Raw genomic sequence first — 27,448 nt, forward strand, 5'->3', positions numbered from 1 at the left:
TAGGGAAAACAATAAATGAACGTGTATTTGTCATTTATATTCATCCTACAAAATCCAAACGCATACATTGGATATAATCTACGAAATAATTTTTACGTTTATTTTACTAAGGTTATGCTAGTTTACCCGGCTGATGTTTATATTTTTTCTCTCATCTTTTTTCCTCTTCTGAAACCTTCACTCGAATGGCAGGCGATGTAAACAGATCTCAACAACACGTTGAAGCATACTTCAAGGCACCGATATCAAACTTTAACTTATGTACCGTCATCAGGTGGAAGCGTTATTCCCATGCTATGTAACATATTGGATACGGGTCCAGATAAGCCATCTTGACTTGAAAATGATTCCAGAAAATTCTTAACCAGGTTGATATCCACATCCAATTCTTCACTTTCGTTCTATAAAAAGCAATCATTAGTTCAAAGGTGATGAAAGAAGAAGATCATTTATATATGACGTTAATCAATAAGCATTGCATATTTACATCAATGGCATTCGCTTGGATACAATTCTTTTCCCATTAAAACATATACTGATACATTCTAATACTAAGGGGGTGTGATAGGCATTTAATAGATATTTAATAGATATTTAATAGATAGGCATTCATCTTTTTATAAAGGCTTTTTTGGTATAATTACCAAATAAATAATAGAAACTTTCACCTACTTTATTGACGCTAGCGTTGTGAAAACTTTTCGGAATTGAGGAGCCTTTCAATTCGTCATCCATATCATCCATAGCTTTTTTAATAATGGGATCTTGAATGAAATTTGCATCGGTTTCGCCTAAAATCCAACGAAAATAAATAACACGAATTGTCGCAAGCTTAAACTAACTTACAGCATGCCAACTAAATTTAATAACATTCTATAGATAAAACTAACAACGAAAACAACGGGAACGACAATGCCAACAAAAACAACGGCAACAACGAAAACGAAAACAACGACAACAATGACAACGACAACAACAGGTAAACAATGTTTGCAGTTTTATTTTTGCGAAAACAGCTGAACAGGTTCATCAATGTTTTATTTTTAACTTTTTCAAAAAGAATTGAAAACCCATTCCTATATAGGCAGTTTTATTGAATATTTTCACATTAAATATCTTTATATTCCAAAGCACTTACAGACTTTCAAAAGTATAACAACATACCGAAACTGTCGTTATCTGAATATTCGCCGTCGGAATCAGAAGAAAGGTAACTATCGTTCGGTTGAGTTCGTGGTGGCTCTGTTAAAATGATGTATAGATTGATGTTAACCACTTAGATTTATTAATAGCTTTAACAATCGACTTCATGAAAATGTTTGGGGTTAGAGTAGACTACATGAAGTGCATAGAATATGTCCAATCTTAGTAAATAACAGAGAAAAAATTAACATTAAGTTTAATAAAACCAGGTAAAAGAAAAGTTTAACCTTCTTCTATAAAAAAATATTGTACTGTCAGTTAAAAAAGGGGGTGAATATAAATGGGACGTCAGGGCTGCTATGTGTAAGTCCGGCTTAGCAAAGCTTACAAAACAAATATTAATAGCCGTGTCGAACCGAGCGTGTATTGGCTAAATCCAACTTCTTTACCCAACTAGAATGGAGAATTTAACATTGTTAACCGTCTGGATTTTTCAAGCGGCAATACGGGTTTTTAGGTATTCTGAGCTAGCGCTCTTGACGACGGGCCGATATTAATACAATAATAACCGATTACCCCGAGCTGTACCGCTAAATATCTCCCGAGGTCTAAGTGCCGACAGAGCTTGATTACAGAAATAAAACAGTTTGCATTAATATCTCTTATACCGAGTCTGAACCAACAATAATGATATCAATAACCGCAATTAAAGTTTGTGAAGACTACTTTTGACAATAATACTTCAGATGTATATTCGCTTATTAATAGCTTATTAATAGCTCAGTCATTGCACTTAGACCTCGGGCGATATTTTGCGGTACAGCCCGGGGTAATCCGTTATTATTGTATTAACAATTAACATTCCTCACGCTGTTAAGGCTTATACAGTGTCCCACCTTAGTCCTAGCAGTAGTAACTTTTATCAAGGAATAAGTTTATTATTTTTAATAACGTAGTTTACTCATACCTAACAAATTTTTAACAGATTCCATAAAAACTTGCGGATCAAAGTTTAATTCATCGTTTACGTTATCGGTCTTCTCGCCTGGTATTTCTGCTCCTTCATAACTTGAGATATTATGAACAAAAGATTTCATGCTGGACACAAGATTGGTGAGATTGTCACTTCCATCCTAGATTTCAAAAATGAAAGTCAAAATGGGCAAAGTATAACAGTACAAAAGGCACGATTCTTGTACACATCACACTTTGATTTATCGAAATTACACCTTTATTTATAAATTATTTCCATGACAACAGTCAAAAGCTCACGTCAGCGTTTTATATTCTAGCTAAAATAGAAAATAAGCGAAGTATAATTTAAATTTTGCTAAAATGTACTGATGTCCGTAAAAGTTGTAGCATTAACCATTTATATCATGCAAGACAAAAATTTTTTTCGCAACCTGAGCCAACCGTACCGGCCTGAATGATAATTCTCATACCAATGTTCCAAACTACATCTTCTCTGGTAGTATACATGCTTCGTGCATTGCTTACGAGAACTTAGTAACGTTTTGTGGTGCAAAATAAAATATCTGTATTATAACATGCACTAAAGCCTTAGGATGCAATATTTCGCGTTTGCCTTACATAATAAACAATACCAAGAGTAGAAATTTACTGGCTTTTGCGTCAAGTGGTACTATTATCTATTATCAATCTTAGATAGGAAAATTATTTTTCAACTTCCTTGCATCACTGAAACGCTTTCGGTGATGGATGAAACAGATGTTTAACTTTGAATCTTGAAAGTACAAAGTGGTGAGCATGCGCAATTGAGGGGACTTGTTACGAGAGCATTTGAAGCGAAGGGACGGAGATGATTGAAATGTCGTTTATTTTTTTACGAAGACATAATTTTGTTCCGTAGACGTAGAAAAACAGAAAGTATACTTTTGCTGTGTAAATAAACAAACAAACATTCTCACACATGTTCCGTGTCCATCTAAATGTATTTTATTAGCTGTGATTTTTTTGTCTCTTTTGCCCTGTTAATTCTAACAATATTTTACTTACTTCCCTTTATTTACTTACTGTGATGTTATACAACGTACCTGTATCGAATCAGAATTATCATTTTTATTCCACATATGCCGCATCATGTCATCTAGCTCTTCTGATGTTAACGTCATCCAGTCATCGCCTGAATAATTTTTATATGTCGTCACATAAAGTTGTGTAGTTCGTAAATAATATGCATAAATTATTGTTTTTCTCCTAGAAAATGTAGGGTCGATTCTTAATTCAATTTTTTTTAATGTTCTGAAAGCTAGGTTAATTTCCCCTTCTTTTCTTGATGAAGAAACGCACGCTTATGCACCAGTTAAAAAACTAACTGTTTTTTCGTTCCAAAAAAAAGATGAGCACTTCCACTTAAAGACAATTAATTCTGATATATGTCACAACCAAATCTCGGTATAGGTTACGGGAAATAGCAAAGCATGGTTTTCCTTTGTTACGTGGTCTCATTCGTAAAGAGTAAGCCAATGACTTTTTAGGACTTACGTACAGGGCACTTTGGTTACACTAATAAGCGCAAGAAATGAACACATAAAATTTGGTATTTATTACAAAAATACCAATGGGTTTGCTTACAAAAGAGAACAACCTCGATGTTGTTTGATGTTGTTCTTACAGGTAGCTTAGCTACTATAGTTACATTTAGGATTCAACTAGCATTTATTACTTAGTACTCAGTAAAATAGGTCAAGTTTGAATATTAAACTTTTTCGCTATAGCTAGCTAGACTAAGCATGAAAGGACAAGGCTGAGCTTTTTAGCTGGGTTAAAAGTCAAAACTTAAAGAGGAAAATTACATCACATTTTTTAAGATTATACTACACATATTTGAGAACACCTGCAGGAAAATGCATTGTTCATCAAGTTACCCCATATGGCTAAAATGGAAGATTTCTTCATAAAAAGCATCAGAAACTTTTTTCATGTGGATTACTTTTACATTAACAAAAATTAAAAATTTGAAGATAAACTTGCGATTTTGTCATTCATTAGTTTTCAAATTTCTCGCTGGAAATTTTTAAGGTTTAAAACCCATGTCTCACAGTAACTTTTTCGTTCTTATCCTAATGTTAATACATAAGCTATGTAAGAACTTTTGCAGGAAAATAAAAACACATCAAGAGAAAAAGTTTGTTATTAAAATATTATCAATAATTTCAAACCGATTAGTCCCTGCAGTCATTTTTGTGTCAGCGGTATGAAAAACTATGCTAAAACTATACTAAGTAAAAGTCCTATTACTTCAGTAAAAATTGAAATAATGACTTGAAACTTAGTATTACATGTTTTTAGACCAGTTTGATGAAATGAACCCAAAATTTTTTTTACTACTATCATAGTTTCTGAGTTCTTAATTTTGGCCATTTTTGGAGACGCCGATAAACCTTTTTTGACAGCATATCAATTTTGACAAGCCATGTGTACAGAAAACATTCTAAGTGATTCTCAGGATTAAAAATAATTCACACAGATAAAATGTGTCCCAGGTTTAGGACCAAATACCTTATCCAGCTCAGAGAAAGTGGGAATGTGCTTCTAAAGCACAGTGCTAATTACATAATCTAAATTTTATGCCGTACAAATACAAAGTGGTTAGAAAGTTATTTTTTTGTACACCTGGATCTGCAACACGTTTACTTTGCACTAATCGCCCAGTCTGGTGCCACTCACAATTAATTTTTGAATATCCACAGGAACTTTTTATGCAAAATGAAAAATGCTAAACAACTGTATTTGCTTTGCAGAAGTAACAATAGGCTTTATCTTTATCATAAGTCCTGTGAATGTTGGTTTATGAAAAAGATATTATACCCTTAATGCTATAAGCGCTCCACTGAATTTGTAACACATAACACTAAGTGTCCTCCATGTGAAACAGTTTACGCTTTACTAAGTATTAACCTGAAGACTTTAGGTCTTCCCACTTCAAGCGAATATTACTTCTGGCTATACTTTCCCAAATTTTGTTATTTCATAAAAGAAAACTGAAAATCTACAAAAATTTTTATATATATATGCATTTATTTATGAAATTTATTTATGAAATATAGGTTTCAGTTTGTTGTGGAAACATGTTTACCAACATGCAATGTCTTGCATACCTAACTAGCTATATACTCAAGTCTTGAATGTTTACTGTTATGGGAGGTCCAAATAACTACCTAGCTATTTTTATTTAAAATGACAGAATGCCTTGAAAAATCTTTTGTGCAGCTCATTACATTAAAGTAATATATTTAGCTTTTGTACTTTATCACTTAATTATTTAATAACAAATGCGCCCTGGAGTGCTGGCATAGTAATGGCTAGGTAGCTTAAAATCACAAAATAAATATTATCCAGATGTGACCATCCCTCATTATCAGACATCAGAAAGGCGTTTCTGTTCTTTACTTCTCATTGTGGGGTACCTCAAATTCTTGTAAATCCAATGAAAAAAAAATACTTAAGAATTCCTCTTCTTTTCCTTGGACTACTCATGGCATTTCTTTGCATGTCTTTAGTTTCAAGCCACGATCCCTGAGCTTTCAACCGCGTCTCAGTCACAAGTTTCAGCGGTATCCAAAATGACGGACAACGTCGATAAACTCTGGAAAATGTGGTTCTGCCTTATGATTTTCAGATATTTGCTGCTGATATCAGCATATTCTGGCCCTCGGGTGCCACACCTCCGTATATATATAGGAGTTAATTATCTTTAAAGTATATGGCTGATTTTAGCATAACGATGACAAAAATAATGTTGAGATGGTGATACGTAGTTTAAAAAAAGTTGTCAGAATTTGTCCCCTCTCTGCGATTGAACATTTTATCCAACTTGAATTGGCTAAGTGAACTTTAAATTTAGTTAATATGCTTTACTTTATACGATGCGTTTATCTAACCCTATTCTAGCTAGGCTATTGTATTTATAAGCAACTTGTTTTAAAGCATTTGGATTTGAAAAATGATTAGCAATTTCAATTCTGTACAAATAAGCACAAAAAACATAAAAGCAAATTCATATCTACAATCAGTGACATAGAATGTGGCGGTAGACAAATTTTGCACACAAAACATGTGCAGATGGTCAACCCTCTCCCAAAATCAAAGTTTTTGGCTTTCAATGAACTGTAAAAAAATTGTGTATTTTTTTACAGTTGTTGTACATTACACACGAAACTTATCACAAGGGTTGCCCGGGCATAGTTGGCAAAGGGGTCAGAATTACCCTATTTTTAAAACATTACATCAACATAGTTACAGTCGGAAGGGAGGAAGAGCTAACCGTTAGGATAGAATCTCCAGGGACGTTAGAACTTTCTGTTACATACTTACTTTTACTTACAAAAAGTTGATAGTGAAAAAAAGTTTTAGAAAATTAAATTGTGCTCTTTCTGATTTCATTTGTGAGCTTTTTCTGTTTTTCATAGCCATCAAATGTGACTTAAAATACGTGGTACTTTTAAAACATTCAGCAAGATATAGATCTCTGAGTCTTTCTAATTTTCTAACGTTGCCAATTTTGAAAATTGCTACAAATTTATTGAATCTTTTAACAATTGTCAATTTCAAATGCTTTTTCCTAACAGGTTTTGACAGGCTGAAACATGAATTTAGATATATTGATGAATTCACAGGATGTAACTTTTAAATGAAAGAAATAAAAATTGGGTGGAGACTAAAACAATACAAAAACTGAGCAATTGCTGTTTTAAATTAAATGATCTGTCTTACTTGAGGCAATCTCAGAAGCAATAATTTACTCTGGAATATAGACAATATAACAACCCCCCCCCCTTTATTTTGCTCAAACCCACCCTTTTTACTGGGAATTTTTCAGCCGCCCTATTTTCGCAAAATTTCAGAGTCAACGGGGGGGATGGGGGGGGGGGGGTGCAACTATGCCATCATTTTTGCTGTCATTACTTTTGCTAACAAAGTCATATTTTAGATAAAAGAAAGTTATCGAAAATAAACTGAAGTTTTATGTAGAGCTGAAGTTGCTCTACACTTTTTTTATCTTGTTTAAAAAATCATGTAGACAACGTAAATGTCATCACACAAGCCAGCCTTACCGTCTTCATCTTGAATGTTATCACAAAAATTATTTATTTCGTCTTTATGCATGGTTGCTTGTTTCATTAAGGAGATAATGTCTTGAATAGTTTGATTGTTGTTACTGGAAAAAAAGAAAATAGGAATTAAAGAAAGAAAAGAAATAACACGGATTTAACATGGAAATAATCGAACACACAATCTAAATTATAAAAATGGTTCTTTATATGTCGAAAACACCATGTTGGTACAGACACTCCATGTTCAAAAACACCATGTTGGTACAGACACACCATGTTGGTACAGACACTCCATGTTCCAATTTGTAAAAAACATTCAATATTGACTTAAAAAATCCATACAGATATTGCTTATGCAAGATAGTAACAAAAGACTCCGACAGTTTATGAATTGATTTCGAGTGTTGCAGTAGATTCGGGATTATTCTGCTCTAAACATGGCCTGGAATGAACATTGTCTGGAGACCTTTATGCAATCTGCACAGTATAAAACGAAAATAGAGTGCAAGTTAAAAGATGGATTCTAGCTTAATTGTACCGCTTACTGTTGTTCGTTTGAGAAATGCTCTTTAAAATGTAATTCGGCTTCTTTTAAAAGTTCCATGTATCGTTTTGAACCTTCCAACTCATTCTAGTAAAAGAACATTGACAAAATAAAATACAAAGTGCTAAACAATCAGTCAAAAGAGAGCTATAGTAAAAATAAGTGTAAATAGTAAAATAAATATTCGGTAATTAGTTAAGATTCAAATTTAGCCAAACATTGAAAGCTCACCCATCTCCCTTTTAACTAAATAAGTTCTGCTAGGGCCGATATGTAGAAATTTCATAAAAGCTTTAAAAATTTAAACCTTTCACAAAAGCTTTAAAAAGTCTGGGGATTGCCATACAAGATTTGAGTTATAAAAGTCATACTTAACAGAGTGTTTTGCATTTAAACTAAACCTTTTACCAAAAGATTAAGTAAATCAAAAATTAATCAAGGAAACACACCTGGAAAAAGTCGTTTTTGTGTAAGTTGGTTAAATACTGCTGCCATCGTCTTCCACTTGGATTACTATCCTATGTCACAGCAAAATTGACATCAAAATGACTCTACAAACAATGCCGGCCTAAATTGTTGACTAAAAGTCTACAGAATATTACCATTCGGTTTGACTAGTGTATTAAGTTATAAAATATGAAAAATAAATTTTCGCTTTGTGAGATAATTTTTCGTGTGTGAGCCATCTCAATAATAGCCATGGTTTTTCTAATTTTGTGCGAAGCCAATGTTGGCTACGCAAACAACTACTTAGGCATGAAATAAGGTATGCTATATATATTTTTTGATCAATTTGACTCCAATTTTCGCTGGGCAAATCACTTTATTTACTGCATTTCGTGGGCCTCGTTACTGCAGTTATACCATTTTATGTGACAAACAGACGTAACAGATATTATAATGTGAAGATAAAAACTACACATATCACGTACCTTACTGTCTTGTGAGCACCTAGCTAATAATATTTCAAAACCACATGTCTAAAAAAAAAAGGAAAGAATTACAAAGAAAGACGAGTATGTGAGTAAATGCATGACAAAAACAATAAATAGTTCTTTGGTAATACCTAAATCATTCAACAATCAGATTTGAAAAAAGGTTTGAGTATTTAAAATACTGCTTATTATGCTCGTATACATACATTCAAACATTTTCAGCTTACCAACTTGTAGCCAAGTGCTGAAGGTTTGTAAAGTTTGTCATGAAATGGAGGTAACCGCCATGGACTATTTCTCTCAGGTTCGAACTTAGCTTGCATAAGCTGACTGTATAGATGTCTAGTGAACTTTACCTGCAAAAGATAAACAATGTTTTTGGGTTTGGAGCTACAATCACTAAAAGATTAAATTTTAGGTTTTGTGGGGTTCCATCAAGGTTGGCAAAATATGGAAATTTTGAGATGTTTTAGATAGATGACAGCAGCTTTACCAATGGAAATTTTAATCGTAGGTAAACTTTCATGTTTGATTATGCAAAATAAATATTCAACCAAATAGCCATAGGTTCATTTCTAAAATTTATTTATTGTTTTCTAAAGAACGAATTCCTAACTTAATTCAAAACTTTAATTCTTACTTAGTGGTATCAATAAAAAGATGCTACAGGTGCTTAATCTAATTTTGAATTTATGTTGTATTACATGGTAAATTAATTACTCAAAAGAATTATAATCTTATGAAATCACCTAACAATGCAGCTTCACTGGTTTTACTAAGCATTATCATACCCCAGCACACAAGCACTATAAAACCTCACCTAAATATTCTTACATATTTTACACAATAATCCAATTAATTTAATAACTGATTCCTAACTAACTGTTTTTTAATTAAAATAAAAAAACAAACCCTCGCAAGAAGACGATTTTCAGGATGAAATCTGTCCATTTTTTTGCAGATCTAGAAAAAAATAGTCGAAAACAGCCATAAACTTTCAACATTTGTTAATGTGTATTACACAAAAAGGTATATAAAAAAATTGCTTATACATGTAAAAAAATAAAAAATAAATATTTTTTCATAACACACTTTTATGGGTTTCTACTCACTATACTTATACTTGCAAAATATTGTTAGCTTTTGCCACTGTGCTACAAAGTACATACGCTCCTTGTACTCTCTATTGTGAGTACTAACTTCTGCGCATTAGTAAAGAATTACATAACACAAGCACAAAAATATTTTGTAAAGGCAAAGTTTCTTGTCATACACATTGTATTATTAAACTCCTTTTATTCATTTTACATAAAAAAGTTAATATCTTAGCTCAGTGATGTGAATCGTAATTTCATCACTGAAAAGAAATCGTTGGCTTGAGTAATGGATTTACAGTGCTAAGGATATTCAGGAGTCCTGACGCTTATCTTTTTGACAAGACATAAATTGATGCGAGCGTTGGGTGTAGCTCATTAAAAGGAAATCAGTAGCTTAAGTAGGAGGTAATAGTGTGCTCAGGATCATATCATTTTAATATTCAGCACACTGGTTAGCTCAGCAATCAAAGAAAAGTCACACGTTTTACCTGCTAAAATTAAGAAACAAAATAATAACATGGATTACATGAGGGCACGTTTAAAGTTTTTAATTCACAAAAAATCTCCAGAAACAAAAATTGTGGCCCTGTCTGGTCCCATATAAAATACATATTTTCTGCAAAATAAAACTCCATATCATAAAGACTCATTTCTTTAACAAAAGTATGATAGGATTTTCTATTTATAATTTTAAATATCAGCTTAATTTTACGATATCTTTATGTTAAGACCTTGTATGACAATGATGTGAACTTCAACTTCTTAGTGCTACAGATGTTCAAAAGATTAGCTTACTAAACAAGTTAGGCTGCATTATGGCTTCAGCCACTAGCAGGACCTAAGCATAAAATATAGACAATATTTTTTCCTGCTGTGCAAAAATTAACATGAGCGAAAATTTATATAAATAAAAAATATATAAAAATGTTAGTAATAGATTATTTAAAATTTATTAAGTTGTGTCTGTAAACATAATACCTTCACATCTAATGGATCCCTCTCATAAAATGCTTGAACCGCTGCTGCAATTAATTGCGGTTTCTTCATCAAAATGTAAATAATACTATCTGGTATCAAGCAATGTGCATAATGGAGATAAAGCTTTGCCTTTTCTGGATATCTATATAAAGTAAATCATACAATGGTTTCATCTTGCTTTTTTTGGTTCCCTCCAAAAATACCCTTTTTTGTTAGTTGTATTAAATGAGGTATCTACCTAGTGAAATGGCCTGTCAGAGCTTCTAGTCCTTCTTTCGATATTAAATCACATGTTTTTATGCCACTCTCATGTTAAACTAACTAATGCAGATTTTCCTAACAAAACTGTTATAAGAATTAGCTAGAATTTAGTAAAAAGAGACTAGAATAAGTGAAATAATATGAGATGTTGCAGGGTGCAAATTTTTCGTAATGTTTCAAGTTCAGTCTAGCAATGATATCTAGCTTATTTGGGAGTAAACACCCAGCAATGGCTTTGTTACATTTGCTTTTGTTAAATTTTGTCTCAGTTAGACATTAAATCCTGAACAGTTGGGTTGCTTGAAGATCCTTAAACTCCTCTGTAAATGACAAAAACAATTTTAAGTAATACAAAGGCACATAAAACACAAGAAAAGCTAATGGAGAACGAGTACTATAAAACTCTCTAAGTGCTGTAGGAAATGAAGCTAAAGAAGAGACAAACATTCCTTTCAATAAATCCGTGCTTTCAATTACTATGGCTTTTCTTATACAGAATCAACGAACTGACAAAAAAACACCTCCTTACGTTCTAACTAATGCTGATCACAATAAATATAATGTGAGGGTACATGTTTTTAACCTGTGCAAAGAAGCCATACGTCTGTATGCAATACACAGAATTACCTTTTAAGAAGGTTAAGTTGTGTCAACATTAAAACATATTGTACAGTGCATAAAAATTAAACAAATTTCAATACTTGTTTAATCTAGCATATATCATCTCTTGTATGTCATTCGAAGCACACGTTTTGACTCCTTCTTGCATAATCAAATTGTAAGCTTTCGCCACTGTTGGTTTAGATGTTGGATATGTTGTGATTTCTGCAGGATTTGTAGGAATAGGAATAATATGAAGCTTTCCATCATGAATAAATATCTGAATAAAAAACGAGTTATCTTAGAGTATCACTAATAATCAGAATACACCACAGAGTTGTCAAATATAAATTTTGTTTTAATTGATGTTTTAATGGCAACCTTGCATAATCTTTAGACATAAAGTTATATACATTATGTGTGATAATTTCTGGAAAAAAAATTGCTTAAAGATACAGTATACTTTCTGTGTATCAAAAATATCAATATTTTTTTTATTAGCCATTTACATTAAAAAAATTTACAACAAAAAAATTTACAAGCTCCAACTTTTTACAATCTCGTTATTTTTCATCAGCTTCTGTTTTTAAATGAACCTTGGGTTAAACCTGTTAAAACGGTATGCAGAGTTTTTTTGTTCATTCATATTTTTTTAATAATAGCCTTTTGTTTTTTTTTCAAAAGATTCTTTGTTAGCATCCCCTGCTGCATCGAACGCTGTTAAAGAAAAATATTCTGAATAAAAAGATTTCCGCACACCGTAATAAGGCTGCATGGTTCACCAAGCATGTCTGAAAATTTTGAAATGCTATCGAAAGTTAAAGCTTGTGCAGTGTAGCATAATGAAGATCATCTTAAATTTCTACATAATGCGCCACCTTCGTAGTTAATAACATTTCTCTTTAATAATTACGTCATTTCTTTCTGTACAATTTTGCAAGCACCTAGACTTTAAACTATATTCCGCAGAACTAATTAATTATTCATGAATTTTATGTTAAAGAGGAATTGTTGAGACTGAATATTTTTGGTGAAAGATAATGTATTTTAGCCATAAAATCGTGAGTGTGTTATAACAGAAAAAATGTGGAAATAACCTTTTGTAACTAATCATGTAAAAAAAAAAATTTCGATTTTTAAAACGGTTACTGCCACCTTAAATATGTCAAAGTATCAGCATGAGAATGCTTGAAATGTGTTTTTGATATACTTTAATTTTCATATTTATAAGGAAGGGGAGAGATTGCTTGAGTTTGGAATGGCAACGGACATGGTGGTTTGCAACACATCATTCAGTAAGAGACAGAGTAGGCTGATAACATATGAGTCAGGTGGTTGTAAGACACAGATAGATTACTTCCTGGTTAGAAAGTCAGACAAGAAAGTGGTGAAGGACGTGAAAGTTATATCGGGGGAAGAGTGTGTTTCCCAGCATAGGTTGCTGGTTTGTGATATTATCTTGAAGAGTGTTAAAGAAGCCAAGGGAAAGTACAGGCCCCGTCGAAAATCTGGAAGCTGAAGGAAGAGATTGTAGCAAGACAATTAAGTGCAAAAGTTCAGCAGTTAGCCCACAATGGTCAATGTGATAGTGACAATGTTGAAAGTACTTGGACTACTTTGAAGAATTGTCTTCTAGAAGCTTCTGATGATACCTGTGAAAGTGGCCTTGTGGAGTTTGCAGGAAAGGGGTTGGTAGTAACTAAATTTTTTGTCAGACTTGCAAGCATTGGGTACATAAGAAGTGCAGTAGTATTAGTGGAAGGTTAAGAGCTGACATTCAGTTTGTATGCAAGCGTTGCAAAGGTATTTCCAGCTTTAATGATGTACAACAGTGGCTCGTTAGAGATAGTTGAGAACTTCTGTTACTTAGGTGATATGTTGGGCAGTGAAGGGGGTGTTGGAAGAAGTGTTACTTGCAGGATAGGTTCTGCTTGGAAAAAGTTCAGAGAGTTACTTCCTTTGTTGACTAGCAGAGTCCTGTCAATTGAGGTAAAAGGTAGGTTGTATAAGGCCTGTGTAAGAAGTGTTATGTTGTACGGTAGTGAGACATGGGCAGTGAAGCAGGGAGATCTTGACCGCTTAGAAAGGAATGATATGAGAATGGTTAGGTGGATGTGTAACGATGTGTAATGATTGAATTGGCTGGGACACTTGGAAAGAATGGAGGAGGATAATTGGGTAAAAAAGTGTAGACTTGATAGTTCCTGGGGCAAAGCCCAGAGGCAGACCGAGAAAGACTTGGCAGGAGGTTATAAGGACAGACTTGATACAGAGGAAGTTAAGTTTAGATCTAACACAGTCTAGATCAGATTGGAAGAGGGTCATTAATATACTCCGTCCAACCCATGCTAGCATGGAAAACGGACGTTAAGCCGAGAATGATGAATGATGATTTCATATACCATGTTTTCATATTATATTTTAAATCTCTTTTACAAAACTACTGAAGCTTTGCATTAGAGAGTGTTGCTGCGCTAAAGCCTATACTTGTTTTTCGTGAACTGTTCTCTAGATATAACATCCCAAAAATAAAAATTCAAATTGAAAAATAACATTATTGAAAAAAGTGAAATACAGATCAAAAACAGGGACTTTAAAAAATAATTTAAAAAACGAATTTACATCATCTATTGCGATTCTAAAGAACATGGAATTTAAAAATTTACAAATGATTTTTAGTGATGTATGAATAAATACACTATATTTAACTATTTTAACTATTTTAAAAAGCCAATCATTCAAAAAATCATGGTTAAAGGTACACTTATCCTTAAAATACTAAAATAATAGTATCAATTTATTTAGTAATACTTCAATTAAAGTCTCTTTCTATCAGATGCCTCCTTTAATTACCTCATTCCCCTCTACTAAACAGCCATCTTCTTTAGAGGGGTTTTCATTTGAAAAATTGAGTTTTAATGCAGGAATCATCATTAAAACTCGTATCAAATTTATTATTATTAATTTATTTATATCATGTTTATTGCTGCAAAAGCTCCTATCAAATATAAAATGACACTGGGGATATTAATAATGTTAAAAAATATATATTTTCCATTGGAAAAAAACACTTGAAATTTTATTAAATGACAATTCCTCTTTTAAACACCACTCTCCAAATATATAGATGCACTGCTAAAATTGAAAATTTAATAAATGGCCCAGGCACTACTTAAAGCATTATGGTATGTTTTCTAAGTTTATTCTACTATAGTATCCTTTTAACACTGTTGATGAACACTGTGGATGAACTTCTGTTATATTATGCTAAAGTAACATACCCTGTTTTCACTGGAGCCAGGTTTGAGCCAATTTGGTAACTTGTCTGCAGCTTCAATGAGAAGAAATTCACCATCGTCATCTGATATCCTGCGTTTACAAAGAGTTAAAATTTCATAGAGGAATCTTCATTATGCCACTCTTTATCAACGATCATTTTCATGATCCTTTGAAATGATAAATCAAGGTGTATATATAACAAAATAAATGCAAAACATATTGTTTTTTTTAGTTCAGCCTTGTTAGGCCTAAAACTAAAGCTTGAATACAATGTTAATGCACTTAAATGTGCTTTTTTACAAAGACTCTAAACTTTAACAAAGCCTTGATAATGTATAAATTTTGGCGTTTCAGGAATCCAAAGAATGTTTTTCGTGGCCTAGGACTATGAAAAATAAGTACCACAAGCTGTTCTTAATTTTTGGATTTTTAAAATCACCTTAATTTGCTAAAAATGTTAAACCAATAAGTCTGATTTTATTTTTAACTCATACATAACGCATTGTCACATGCCAAACATTTGTACTGGTGTATGAACAATAAAAAGCATGAACATAATAAAGTCTCTTCTTTTTATGATTTGTGATGAAATAATATGCATTAGCAAACGACTTACTGAATAATGACCTCTTGAAACTTTTTGCTAAGCTCAAAGAGTAAGTATACAATAAACCATTCATCATCAATATTTTCTCCAATATCTGTCTGTCCTTTAATGCTTTTCAGTTCTATAAACATAATAACACAGATCGCGAAAAAGAAGAAAAGCAGGGAATGTACAATTCCCAAAGTATTTCAAATAACATGGCCAGTAACCACCTAAATGTTAAGTTTAAAACTACGCCACTATTGAGCCATGACAGCAAAACAATTTTAAAGCAAACAATTAACTGCATATGCATGGACAAAGTTAAAAGTTTCATAATGTCACTGAATCTAAATTTATGACTTAAAAATTCACTGCTTTACACTACTATGCATTCACTCCTTTAAATTCCAACACAAGTCAAGTATAACATTCAAGTATAATAGTTTGCCTCTTATCCTTTTAAAAATGTGTGTATAAATGTCCTATTTCTTGCTTGCATTATATTTCAACAAACCAACATATATCAAGGTGTTTTTTTGCTCCTTTATGCAAATGGTGAGCAGCGTGTAACTAAGCGTTCTCAGTAGCCATTGAAAGGCTATTTCTCAGTCAGAAATTTATCTCAAATTTATCCATTTATTAGAGGAGCTAATTATATTTACTACAAAATATGGGACTTATGGCCCCCTTTTTTTAAGTTATAAAGGAATAAAATTTCAATAATACCTTACCTTGATGAAATTCCCATTTGGAACTTAAAGTCCCTTATTTAACAAGCACATTTTAAGGTTACTGTAAAGGAAAACCCACTTGATGAGTAGTCTCAGAAAAACCCTTATAATTTATCAATACTTTTCCAAAAGGAAAATATAATGAAATAAACACACACCATTTTTTTTTTCACTGTACGTTTTCAAATGGCTTCTTTTTCCGAATGCGTGGTCGCAAACTTCTCGTTATTGCACCATTATATTTAGCATAAATTAAATTCAAAAAGGTTCTTGGGTTTTTTTTTCTAATAACGTCATTATGAAATTATTTGTAATTATTTAAATCATAAAAAAAAAGCATATTTTTTTCTTTCTGACGTCATAATTCGCTAATCAGTAATTTATACAAAAAAATCTGGGAACCTTTTGTGCATAATTTAATCAGCTTTCCATCACCGAAATTTCAATGAGCCAATAGGAAGCTTGCGGAAAAAGAAACCACAAACGTAAAGGCATGTATGCAAAAATTTACTAACGAGATATTTGTTTTCAAAGATTTTCGTAGGTGTTATGAAAATGTGTGAACTGAGTATGCAGAAAGATGATAAAAGTGCAAACTTTTTCTTTCGCAAAAATTGTAGTTGTTCAATGAAGCGGAAAACCGCTTGAAAAAAAACGCGGGAAAAGCGTGTTTTTGGCATATGACGTCATCAAAATTTCTCGGAAAAATTGAATTCTGTGTTTTACTATTCATATTATGAATAGTAAAACGCAGAACATAATGATATGGTGGCCAATAAATTATGTCAGATTCTTTATAACTTGAGATACTGAAATAGACCCTCGGATAAAAAAGGACTGGCCTTAAATAGCCCGAGAAGTCAGGGTTACAAGAGACAGCTTATATGCATACTCCTTAACTTTGATTTTTTTTAATGATTTTTTATATGACAACATTTATAACACACATATATATATATATATATATATATATATATATATATATATATATATATATATATATATATATATATATATATATATATATATATATATATATATATATATATATATATATATATATATATATATATATATATATATATATATATATATATATATATATATATATATATATATATATATACTTTTATGAAAAACAATTTGTTCAAAAATGAATCTCTGAGGGTTCTCCCAGAGCATATAAATACAACAACACAGGACGATTTATTGATGATCTGTGTACAATTAATAATGGAGAAGATTTCCTAACATGTCACAACACCATTTACCGTCCAGAACTACACCTGAAAGTCGAACATCATGGAACCAAAGCTACATATTTAGATTTAGATATTGAAATAAAAGACAACATTTTCATATATAAACTCTTTGACAAAAGAGATAAATTTCCCTTTCATATAGTACGCATGCCAGATCGAAAAAGCAATATACCATCATCTACCTTTTATGAAACAATCTTTTCCGAATTTTTACGAATTGGCAGATGCTGCTTACTAGTCGAAGACTTTATTTCCCAAGCTTCCATACTTTTAATATAATGATCAAACAAGGAGGAAATAAAAACATGATCTCCAAACAAATTAATAAAATAATGGACAGTTATTCCTATATCATATTATCTATATTTGCAACATCAATTTATTTTATGTGCTGTCTGTGACAGTTTCTTATTTATTTCAATACGCACTTAATGCTGGACGTTCACGCTGCTGGTCAGGCTTGCTATCTCATTGATAATATTATTTATACTTTTATCCTATTGTTTATACTAATGACACAAAAAACCTAAAAAAAAAATAGTTTCCTTAACAGTAACCTTAAGAAGTTATGAAACAAGAAAAAATTTTTTTTACTTAAAAATATAAGTACATAGGTTTAATTATATATATGTAGGTTACCACATGGTTACTACAGTGTTGCTAAGTTTATATATGTGACAGTTTTGGGGAGAACAGTAACAACCTATAATATCGGTAATTATTTTATCGGTAGTATTAATAATAAAACAAAAAAAATAACGATAGTATTGGTAATCAAAGATTTTAAGTACCATTACATTTTTAGCAAGTATCAGTAGTGCTAATAATACATCACTACTTCTCTTATGATTGTATTGATATTATCAATACCAATCTATTATTGATACTAAAGGTATCAGTAATTATTTCTAATATTACCAATACTAAAGTGCTAATGATATTGGCCATAGACTTAATATGGGTACTTGACAATCAAAAAGATTACTGAGATTGAAATGTCTAGTTGCTAGGCAAAAATATTTGTAAAGAACTTCTTTAAGGTTGGAAAGAGGTATATTTTGTTTTTGTAACATTCCTTCAATATATGATGTTTATAAATTTGATAATAAAACTGTAGCTTTTTACTTTTGCCAAAGTTCCTGCTTTTCTTTGCCATTTTTTTTTGGTGGAGGAGGGGGTGGGGTTAAAATTTCATAGTTTTCCTCAACAGCAATAAAAGAAAGAGGGTTAAAATCTCTGTGCTGTCGGTCGGTTTTAATTTCTAGTTCTGTAAAATTTGTATACACACTTTAGGTAACTTAACAGATTTTCTGCCATTCATCGCTGGAATTTTTAAATAACGGGAATAGGGTTGATACATGTGCAGACAAAATGCTGAGCGTGAAACATCCATATGAATGATTCAAATATGTTTGTTAAGATGATAAAATGTGATTACAGTAAAAGTTATAGGTCGTGTTGATAATATTAATATCAGTAAAAGTGTATCGAAAATTTGTATTGTTATTATAGGTGGTATTGGTAATACGGTATCAGTAATTGGTATTGGTACAAATGTATCGGTATTGGGAATGGAATTGTATTGGTAATATTGGTAAATGAAAAAAAGGTTTCGATACTAATTTAGAAAGTATCAGTAAATTACACAGTTATCATATTGACGAAAAAATGGGATTTGCAATTTTCTTTGTAGAATTATTTATAAAAGACGGTTTTGCCGATTGCGACAAGTTTATTCAAACCCTGGAGAGTGACAAAAATCTGATTATAATAACAATCATATTCCTGTTGCAAATGTGTGTGTGGGTAAGTGCATTTGTTGCACTTATCAATGGCCTGTAAAACATACCTCCAACATCTATATAGTTCTGTAATGTAAAACTATCTTTTTGCCAAATATAGTCCTTTGTTATTACATCACAGAATGATTGACAATCTTGCCTGAATTGATGCGTGCAAACTCCACCAGGAAAATGTATCATATATTCCACAGTGATGGAACCACTCATATTTTTTCAAATCTAAGAAGTAGAAATACTTATATATACATCTAAAATATACTAATCGCTAGCCCACAGAAAAATGGGGGATTCCATGCTGTTTCAAGCTTCCTTGTGCATCTGTCAGCATGAAATAACGAAATTAAGGGACTGTCTTAAAATGCCCATACAGAATTCCTATAATTCAGATAAATAACTATCTTTCTACATATTTTGTATTATTTTGTTTTAATAATATCTTTTACATATCATCGAAATTATGAAGTTTGTATAATAATTTAAAATAAAAATTTGTAATTCATATATTATATACAAAGAAAAATAAAGTTCAGTTCGTTATAAAGAGCTTATTTATATCAATTGCGCTTTTATCACGTCCTTATTCAAAATAATAATAACAACATTCTGTTCCTCACATCAAAATGCAATCATATGAAGCTTAAACAACATTGTAGTAAGTTCAAAACCATGGAAATACAATCATACAAAATTGAGACAATAACAAACACAAATAATTAACATAATACCAATTCTTATCCAAGAACCTATTTATGTAAAAGGTACCAATCCGCCTAAAACACTGAAAACCTGAGTGAGCTTTCACTGGAACTTCTGTGCTTTGAAGGCCCAAATTTTTTACCCATTCCATTCACTATTATAATTGCTTACTGGCTCTCAGAGTCAGTTGCACTGGTACTACTCTAATACAAAAGCTAGTTTTTAGTTCAAAATTACAGCTTTCGTGATAAAACCCAATCAAGGGTCTATAAAAATCTCACACAAGCCAAAAGAATATTTCAGGAACAATTCACGCAGTATTGATGGTACTGAGGTAAATAATTTTCAAAAATGTAAGCTACACAATTAGAATCAGAACACACAACATTGTGAGCGCGTATAATGCATAACACGAATGATCCGCGATCCAATCGTGACCATTGTGATAGAAAAAATGGTAACAATGACTAATGGTGACGATGCTATCACGGTCGCTAATTGTGATTGTCGAGATGGATTGTGAATAACATTAAAAATATTAAACAATAGATGCATATAATCTTGTGTCTTTCTTTACATTTAAAAATTCTTTTTTATCTTGTATATAACATATTTTTATTGGAAATTGGATTTTAGAGATAAGATGTCTCTAACTTAATTAGTTGTTTTATGGGCGAAGTCGATAGTAGCTTACGGTCGGTCGGCAAAATAAAAGCAATTTCATTGAGAATGTATGACTGGAACAACAAAAAAACTAATAAAAAATAACAATGGCAAGCATATTTTTCTTTATATTATTTAGTTGTGAAGAAAAAATAATAAAAATTTGTCTCACCAAAAAAAAAATGTATCTAACTAGCACTCAAGGTAAAAAGATAAAAATACTTGCATGCTCAAAAACTTGTTTTTAAAAGTTATGCAGCAAGATAGTCCGATAGTCTTATACTCCATTTAAAAGTACAGAGTGTTCTGTTTGATTTAACGTGCTTATTTTTCCTGCAGAGACTTCAGTTGTGAAATTTTATTTGTAGCCTGTTAGTTTCATAAACAGACATTTGCTGTTTATTCTTTCTCTGGTAGTTTTAGCTAATTTTAAGACTTTTTAACTAGTTTTATTTTTATTGCTTATATAATATATATTTTTACCGTTTGTTAATAGCAATATTGTATATATTGAAAATCTATATCCTGTATAAAAATTGTTTATTATAATAATAACAATAACAATAACAATAACAATAATAATAATAATAATAATCTGATCTGATACATTGGTACAACTTCCAGTGAGGTTGTTGCAATGAATCTAAATGCTATGAACGCTGCACGAAAGGCATTCATACAAAGTGAATCAGCGGAAAAGGTTAGAAGAGCATTAAGGCATTAAGCAAGAACATCAGGTGATGATAGATTTGAACTGGGGACAAGGTATTTTATAAAAGAAACAGGTAGTGTCATAGGACAGGATGGCAAACAGGTTTCAATAAAACATGGCAGTTCGTATGTCCATGTGCACCCTTGTCATATCCAAAGAGACACAGGTTTTTCTCTGATTGATGTTACCCAAAGCTAAGTCATTTGCAAAGTGTAAGTTCAAGGATTGTGATACAGTTAAAGATGTGGAAATTATATCAAGAGTTGGTAAAGCAACTGGAAAATATAAATCCTATTTAAATATACAAGATAGTAATTCATTGTCATGTGTTGATTGGAAAGAAATTGAAAGTTGGCAGCCAATAAACACAGAAGAGGTACTTCTTTCACAAGTAAAATTTGCAGATTCAGACATCTTGGATGCTAAAATTGACGAATTGGAAAAATGGAAAAAGAACAAGGTTTATGAAAATGTTGAAAACCATGGACAAAAGGCATTGTCTGTGAGATGGGTCGTGACTGAAAAAATACTGAATGAGATGAAAAAGATGAAAGCCAGATTAGTTGCATGCTTCGAAGAGACAAAAAATGACATTTTAAAAAACTCCCCAACTTGTTCGAAGGAAAGTTTGCGTTTGATACTCACCTCATTTTGCTTACAATAATTGGAGATGCAATTCTATTGATATCAAATCTGCATTTTTACAAGGAAAGGAAATTGAAAGAACTGTTTACCTGAAACCTCCAATAGAAGCTGATAATGGAAATTCTTTGTGGAAGCTGAAGAAATGCATTTATGGTTTGGTGGATGATTCTTGCTGTTGGTATTTGCATGTAAAAGAAGAGCTCATAAATCTTAATGTCTCTGTGAGCAAGAGTAATCCTGCAATATTTTTCTGGCATCATGGTCAACAATTATTAGGGGTAATGGCTACACATGTTGATGATTTTTGTTGGGGCGGGAATGAAATTTCATCGAAAATGATATAGAACCTTTACGGAGAGTGTTTCTTGTTGGATCTGAATGTTCAATTGTATTTCTTTGTCTTGGATTAAGCTTGAACCAGCACAGTGATTTTACCATTCAAATCAACCAAAATGCATATGATGAGGAAATTGAACCTATTAATATAGAAAAAGAAAGAAAGGGGAAGAAGAATTATCCACTGACAGCTAGGACAGCTGTGCTGGTTAAGTGGACAGACCAGACCCAATATCATGTTTGAAGTGTGTGAATTAGGAGCATCAGTAAAGGAAGCCATAATAGATGCTTTATTAAAAGGCAACACAGTTCTGGTAAAAGCCAAAAACGAAAATGTTATTTTACAGTTTAAAGGTACTATGAAAAATTTGACTCTCGAAGTTTACGATGACGCATCCTTTGCAAACCTTAGAAACAGAGGATCTTAAGGCGGATATATAATATTTCTGAAAGACGACTGTGGAAATCTATCACACATTATTTGGCAGTCAAAGTGCCTGCAAAGAGTAGTAAAGAGTAAAATGGCTGCAGAAACTCTGATTTAAGTTAAAGCCGCAGAAACAGCACTTTGGTTATTAAATTTACTGACTGAAGTATGTGGTCGCAATGTTTTAAATTCTATTATATGTTACACAGACAGTCGACAACTATTTGAAGCAGTTCATTCGATCAAATCTGTTGTGGATAAACAACTACGGATAGATTTGTCTATACTTAAAGAAATGATTGACAGAGGAGAAATAACAGATGTAAAGTGGATTGATAGCAAGAAACAAATTGCAAATTGTCCGACAAAAGAGGAGCATCTGATGAGGGACTATTGAGAACCCTTCAGCGTGGTGGGCTCCATTAATCTCAAATTGGTGATGTGTAAATAGTGTATATAAAGATTGAAGAAAAGTGTGGAAGATTGTTAACCTACTGTTCGTGTTTAGGCAGTAAAACTAATTACAATAGTGTTGGATGGGGTTTTCGTTCTGTTTGGTGCAGATCTGATACATTGGTACAACGTTGAGTTGCTGTTGTGTTACTGTTGTGTGTAATGATTGTTGCGTTAAACAGAGCTACAACGATTACCAGGTTAGTCACATATTTCACCTTTTAACAATTTTTCTTCTCCCACTTAAAATAATGAAAAAACAAAAGTTATTTTGATAAAAAAATTTGTGTTCTTTATTTTATTTTTTTGAGCAGCCTTAAAAAAAAATTAAAGTGCAAAATCTTTTTAGGTACTACAGTTTAGTTAAATTATTTATTTAAAATTCACAATGGAGGAGGGTGTTACAACAAACGTATTCTACCTTATTTTATTATTTTTCCTAAATGGTTTCAAAAGTCTTGCAGTATTAGATTGTAGCAAGCGTAATTTTAAACATTTATAATAATCAAAAAGAAGGAGGGTCATCATCATCATCATCATCATTCTCGGCTTAACATCCGTTTTCCATGCTAGCATAGGTTGGACGGGGGTATATTAATGACCCTCTTCCAATCTGATCTAGACTGTGTTAGATCTAAACTCAACTTTCTTTGTATCAAGTCTGTCCTTATAACCTCCTGCCAAGTCTTTCTCGGTCTGCCTCTGGGCTTTGCCCCAGGAACTATATATAAAGTCTCTACACTTTCTTACACAATTATTCCCCTCCATTCTTTCCAAGTGCCCCAGCCAATTCAATCTTCTTATCTGGATAACATCTTTAATTCTATGGAGACTTAGCCTGGTTCTTAGCTCATCTGAACTCTTTATCTCTTAGACTTGCGTTACACATCCACCTAACCATTCTAATATCATTCCTTTCTAAACGGTCAAGATCTTCCTGCTTCACTGCCCATGTCTCACCACCGTACAACATAACACTCCTTACACAGGCCTCATACAACCTACAGAACAGTCCAGATGTAAGCATACGCGTACACTCAAGTTTCACACTTTTTCCTCGGTAGCGGTAGTTGTTTGTCTTTTGTTCTTATTAATTATCTTGCGAGTCTTGTAAGTCATTAACTTGCGCGTAATAAACAAAAGATTATTGAAGAAAAAATAGCTTATTATAACTGTGCGTAACTATTGTTAAATAGTGTTAACATAACTATTCCCAATAGCATAATTGCAAATGTTATCAACTCTATCAATGTGACCCGAAGAGCCATTGTTTAATATTTTTATTAAACAAAAGTTTTGCGTGGAAACTAAATAAACTAGTGAGAAGGCATTGTTGGTTGCGGAGGTTAAATAAAACTTTTAAGCGATAGAAATTATTATATTTTAACAAAGATTGAAACTTTAATTTTGACAGAAAAGCTATTTTAGATCGTGTTTTAGAAGTTTAAGAACGAAAAACGGTGATAGAAATGTTTTTTTAGATCAGCTTTTCAAAATTTAGGAACGAAAAGCGGCGATAGAAATGTTAATTGAAATTAAATCGCATTTTAAAAGTTTAAAAAAGAAAAACGGCGATAGAAATGATTTTTTAGAAAGTTAAAGAACGGCGATAGGAAAGCTTCGTTAGATAGTGTTTTAAGTATTTAAAATGTTATCAACTTTATCAATGTGACACGGCCAGCCATTGTTTGATAGTTTTATAAAATAAAAGATTTGCGCGAAAACTAAATAGACAGCGAGATGCTTTGTTTAAATCTTTTAAGAGATAGAGCTGTTGCGCGCTAGAAAAAACAAAGACAATGTTTTTAACAATAAAATGTAGCGTGATACTATAAAGCGTCAAAAGTTATATTTTTAGATTTTTTCTTTCTTCGGTATTAAAATTTAATTTGTTTTCGAAATCTTATCGCGAAGGGAAAAGTCCCGAATGTAGGGTTTTTCCGATGGCGTTGCTAAACGTTGCTTTTTATAAAAAGAACTTTTAAAAGTTTCGCATGTTAAAAAATATGTTTCAACGATAAAGAAATACTACTAAAAGTTTTAAAAAGTAGCAGCATTAGTTTTTTTTTAAATTTTAAGTGTTATGTTCGTTTATTTTCAAAATAATATATTTCAATAGCCTTCCCGATCTTTAACACATTTAAAAAACAACATGCATGTTACATGTGACAACAAAAGGATTCATCAAATCTTATTGTTATGACTCGCGCACAAGGATAACAATAGAAAGCAATTAAGTTCGTGTGTAAAAAAAAAGATGTGAAAGTTCTTTGTGTAGAAATGAGATTGGTAAATTACGTTGTAAAACTCGCGTACATGTAAAGTTACATGCAGGCGGTACTGTATATACGGAAGTTATAGACAGTTTACTTGGTGGGTGCATAATAGGATAGGGAGACGAGTTCGTCTCAGCAACTTAAACCTCCTCATGCCATGAACATGCAACTTTAATGAGTATATAATGTACAAAGTCTGCGAAACGAATTAATTAAACAATGTTAAAAAGGTATTTTTGTCGCCATGCCACTTTCACATCCTCTTCAACTTTCATGGAACGGCCGAACCCAGGCAGGGAAAAAATTAACACAATAATCTCAATTACCTTGATGCGATTCAATCTTGCAGTCGACGGTCGCTGAACAGTAATTGGTTTACTTGGAAAATTTGATGGAAGGGAACCGGTACAAACTTGCGTGCACTGGATTTCTTACCTAGTTAAATAATACCATATGAGTTCGATAAATGATGAGAAAAATGAAAAAATCTTCCAGCCTTTTTGTTTTTTTCTTTTAAACTCAGTTCTTAAATTAAAGCATTCGGAAGTGAAATAAACTTTGCAGATCTTTAAATTCTTTGGAAGTGTATCCTCTCTCTTAATCATTTTGATCCATATAGTCCGTTGTTGTGTGGATCTTTGGGAAAAGTAAAAAAAGATACACCTTGTTTATTTTGGTGGTTAAAACAATCAGGTACTGCGCAAAAATCCATATGATTATTATTTAAAAAAAGAATTCGTCCTTATTCAGAACTTCTTTTTTACAAATCACATCCTATGCACAAAGTTTCACCTCTCATCCCAAGGGTCCGAATGTGAGCTTCTAAATAGTGTTGTCAGATGCATAATTATACTGTTAAATGCTCACTTACAAAATGATGAACAAGTGAGGTGAAAGCTTAAAAAACATGAGGTAAACATTGTCTGGTTTCTTGAATACTCCAACGATTTTAACAAAATAAACGTTAAATTGTTTTTTTCTGAAGATGTTATAAATCGATTTAAGTGCACTTGATTTTTCTCGGGAGGTAAGCTTTAATCGCACACGTAAAATTCCAAATCGTTCATGCAATTTTTTATTTTTTTTATGAAATTTATAACAAAAATAAACAGCTTAAATGGTAGCTAGCTTTAACATAGCTAACACCTGCTTTTCTTAAAAGAAGGGAACTAGCTAGCTAGCTAGTTTTCAAAGTAAAAAAAAATATTAATAAAAAGTTGAAAAAAAACAAGAATTCAGGAGGGATTGATTAAGCTATTCAAGTTTGAAAGGTGAAGCATGTTCTGCAAAATGAAAACGTGAGAATTTTCTTAAGAAGTTAAGAAATGGCTAATAGCTGTGATGCAAAGTAAATAAACATACCGTCCATTTTAGCCGCCATTGCCCCGTTTGTTCTGCGCTGTACGGCGTTTTAGAGCAAATTTAACACTGGTCATATTTCAAATCCGCATTTATATCGTGGGTCAGTCCAGTCCAGTCGTCACTAAGTGTGTCGAGTTGGGCTGAGTATGTGCAACTGATTGTAATAGTATACGTCTCTCTGTTCTGCTGTCATCAGAAGAGCAGTTAAGTGGTTACCCTAGTTTATGATTTCGCTGGCATAGCAGTTTATATTAAGTGGCTAGCTAGCTAACTTATTTTGATGGAAACTTGCAACTACTTTTTTTCTGCTGCAGCTATAGCTAGCTAATTTCGAAGTTCATCACAAGTAATTAGCTAGCTCTTTCTATATTATATTCGCGCATTTTGAATTTCAAACTTCCAAATTCAATGTTCAAAGCTGTTTTCTGAGAAATTAAATATTTCGTAACTAAGTTTTGATAACTTTTAGTAAACTTTTAAAAAATAAGTTTTTAAGAATGCAAGTATTTTTATCTTTTCACCTTGCAGTGGCACCATAGTTTAGTGGTTACAACTTTCACCCTTTTTGCGGGAGACC

The 27,448-nt window shown here is 32.0% G+C and overlaps 1 protein-coding gene across 1 annotated transcript; it reads right to left on the reverse strand.

Moving 5' to 3' along the window:
* Positions 1-18: 18 nt before the first annotated feature.
* Positions 19-27,007, reverse strand: LOC130648394 (protein ecdysoneless homolog). Its single transcript, XM_057454440.1, has 18 exons — positions 26,872-27,007; positions 25,836-25,944; positions 19,349-19,520; positions 15,534-15,645; positions 14,920-15,007; positions 11,740-11,918; positions 10,778-10,919; positions 9,615-9,665; positions 8,930-9,058; positions 8,700-8,747; positions 8,217-8,285; positions 7,769-7,854; positions 7,224-7,327; positions 3,201-3,289; positions 2,111-2,276; positions 1,165-1,242; positions 673-791; positions 19-401 (listed from the first exon to the last, which is right to left on the reverse strand). The coding sequence occupies exons 3-18, from the start codon at positions 19,506-19,508 to the stop codon at positions 258-260; spliced, it is 1,764 nt and encodes a 587-aa protein (XP_057310423.1). The 5' UTR covers positions 19,509-19,520; positions 25,836-25,944; positions 26,872-27,007; the 3' UTR covers positions 19-257.
* Positions 27,008-27,448: the final 441 nt, after the last annotated feature.

Source organism: Hydractinia symbiolongicarpus, chromosome 7 (genome assembly GCF_029227915.1).
Source record: "Hydractinia symbiolongicarpus strain clone_291-10 chromosome 7, HSymV2.1, whole genome shotgun sequence".
Taxonomy (NCBI): Eukaryota; Metazoa; Cnidaria; class Hydrozoa; order Anthoathecata; family Hydractiniidae; genus Hydractinia; species Hydractinia symbiolongicarpus.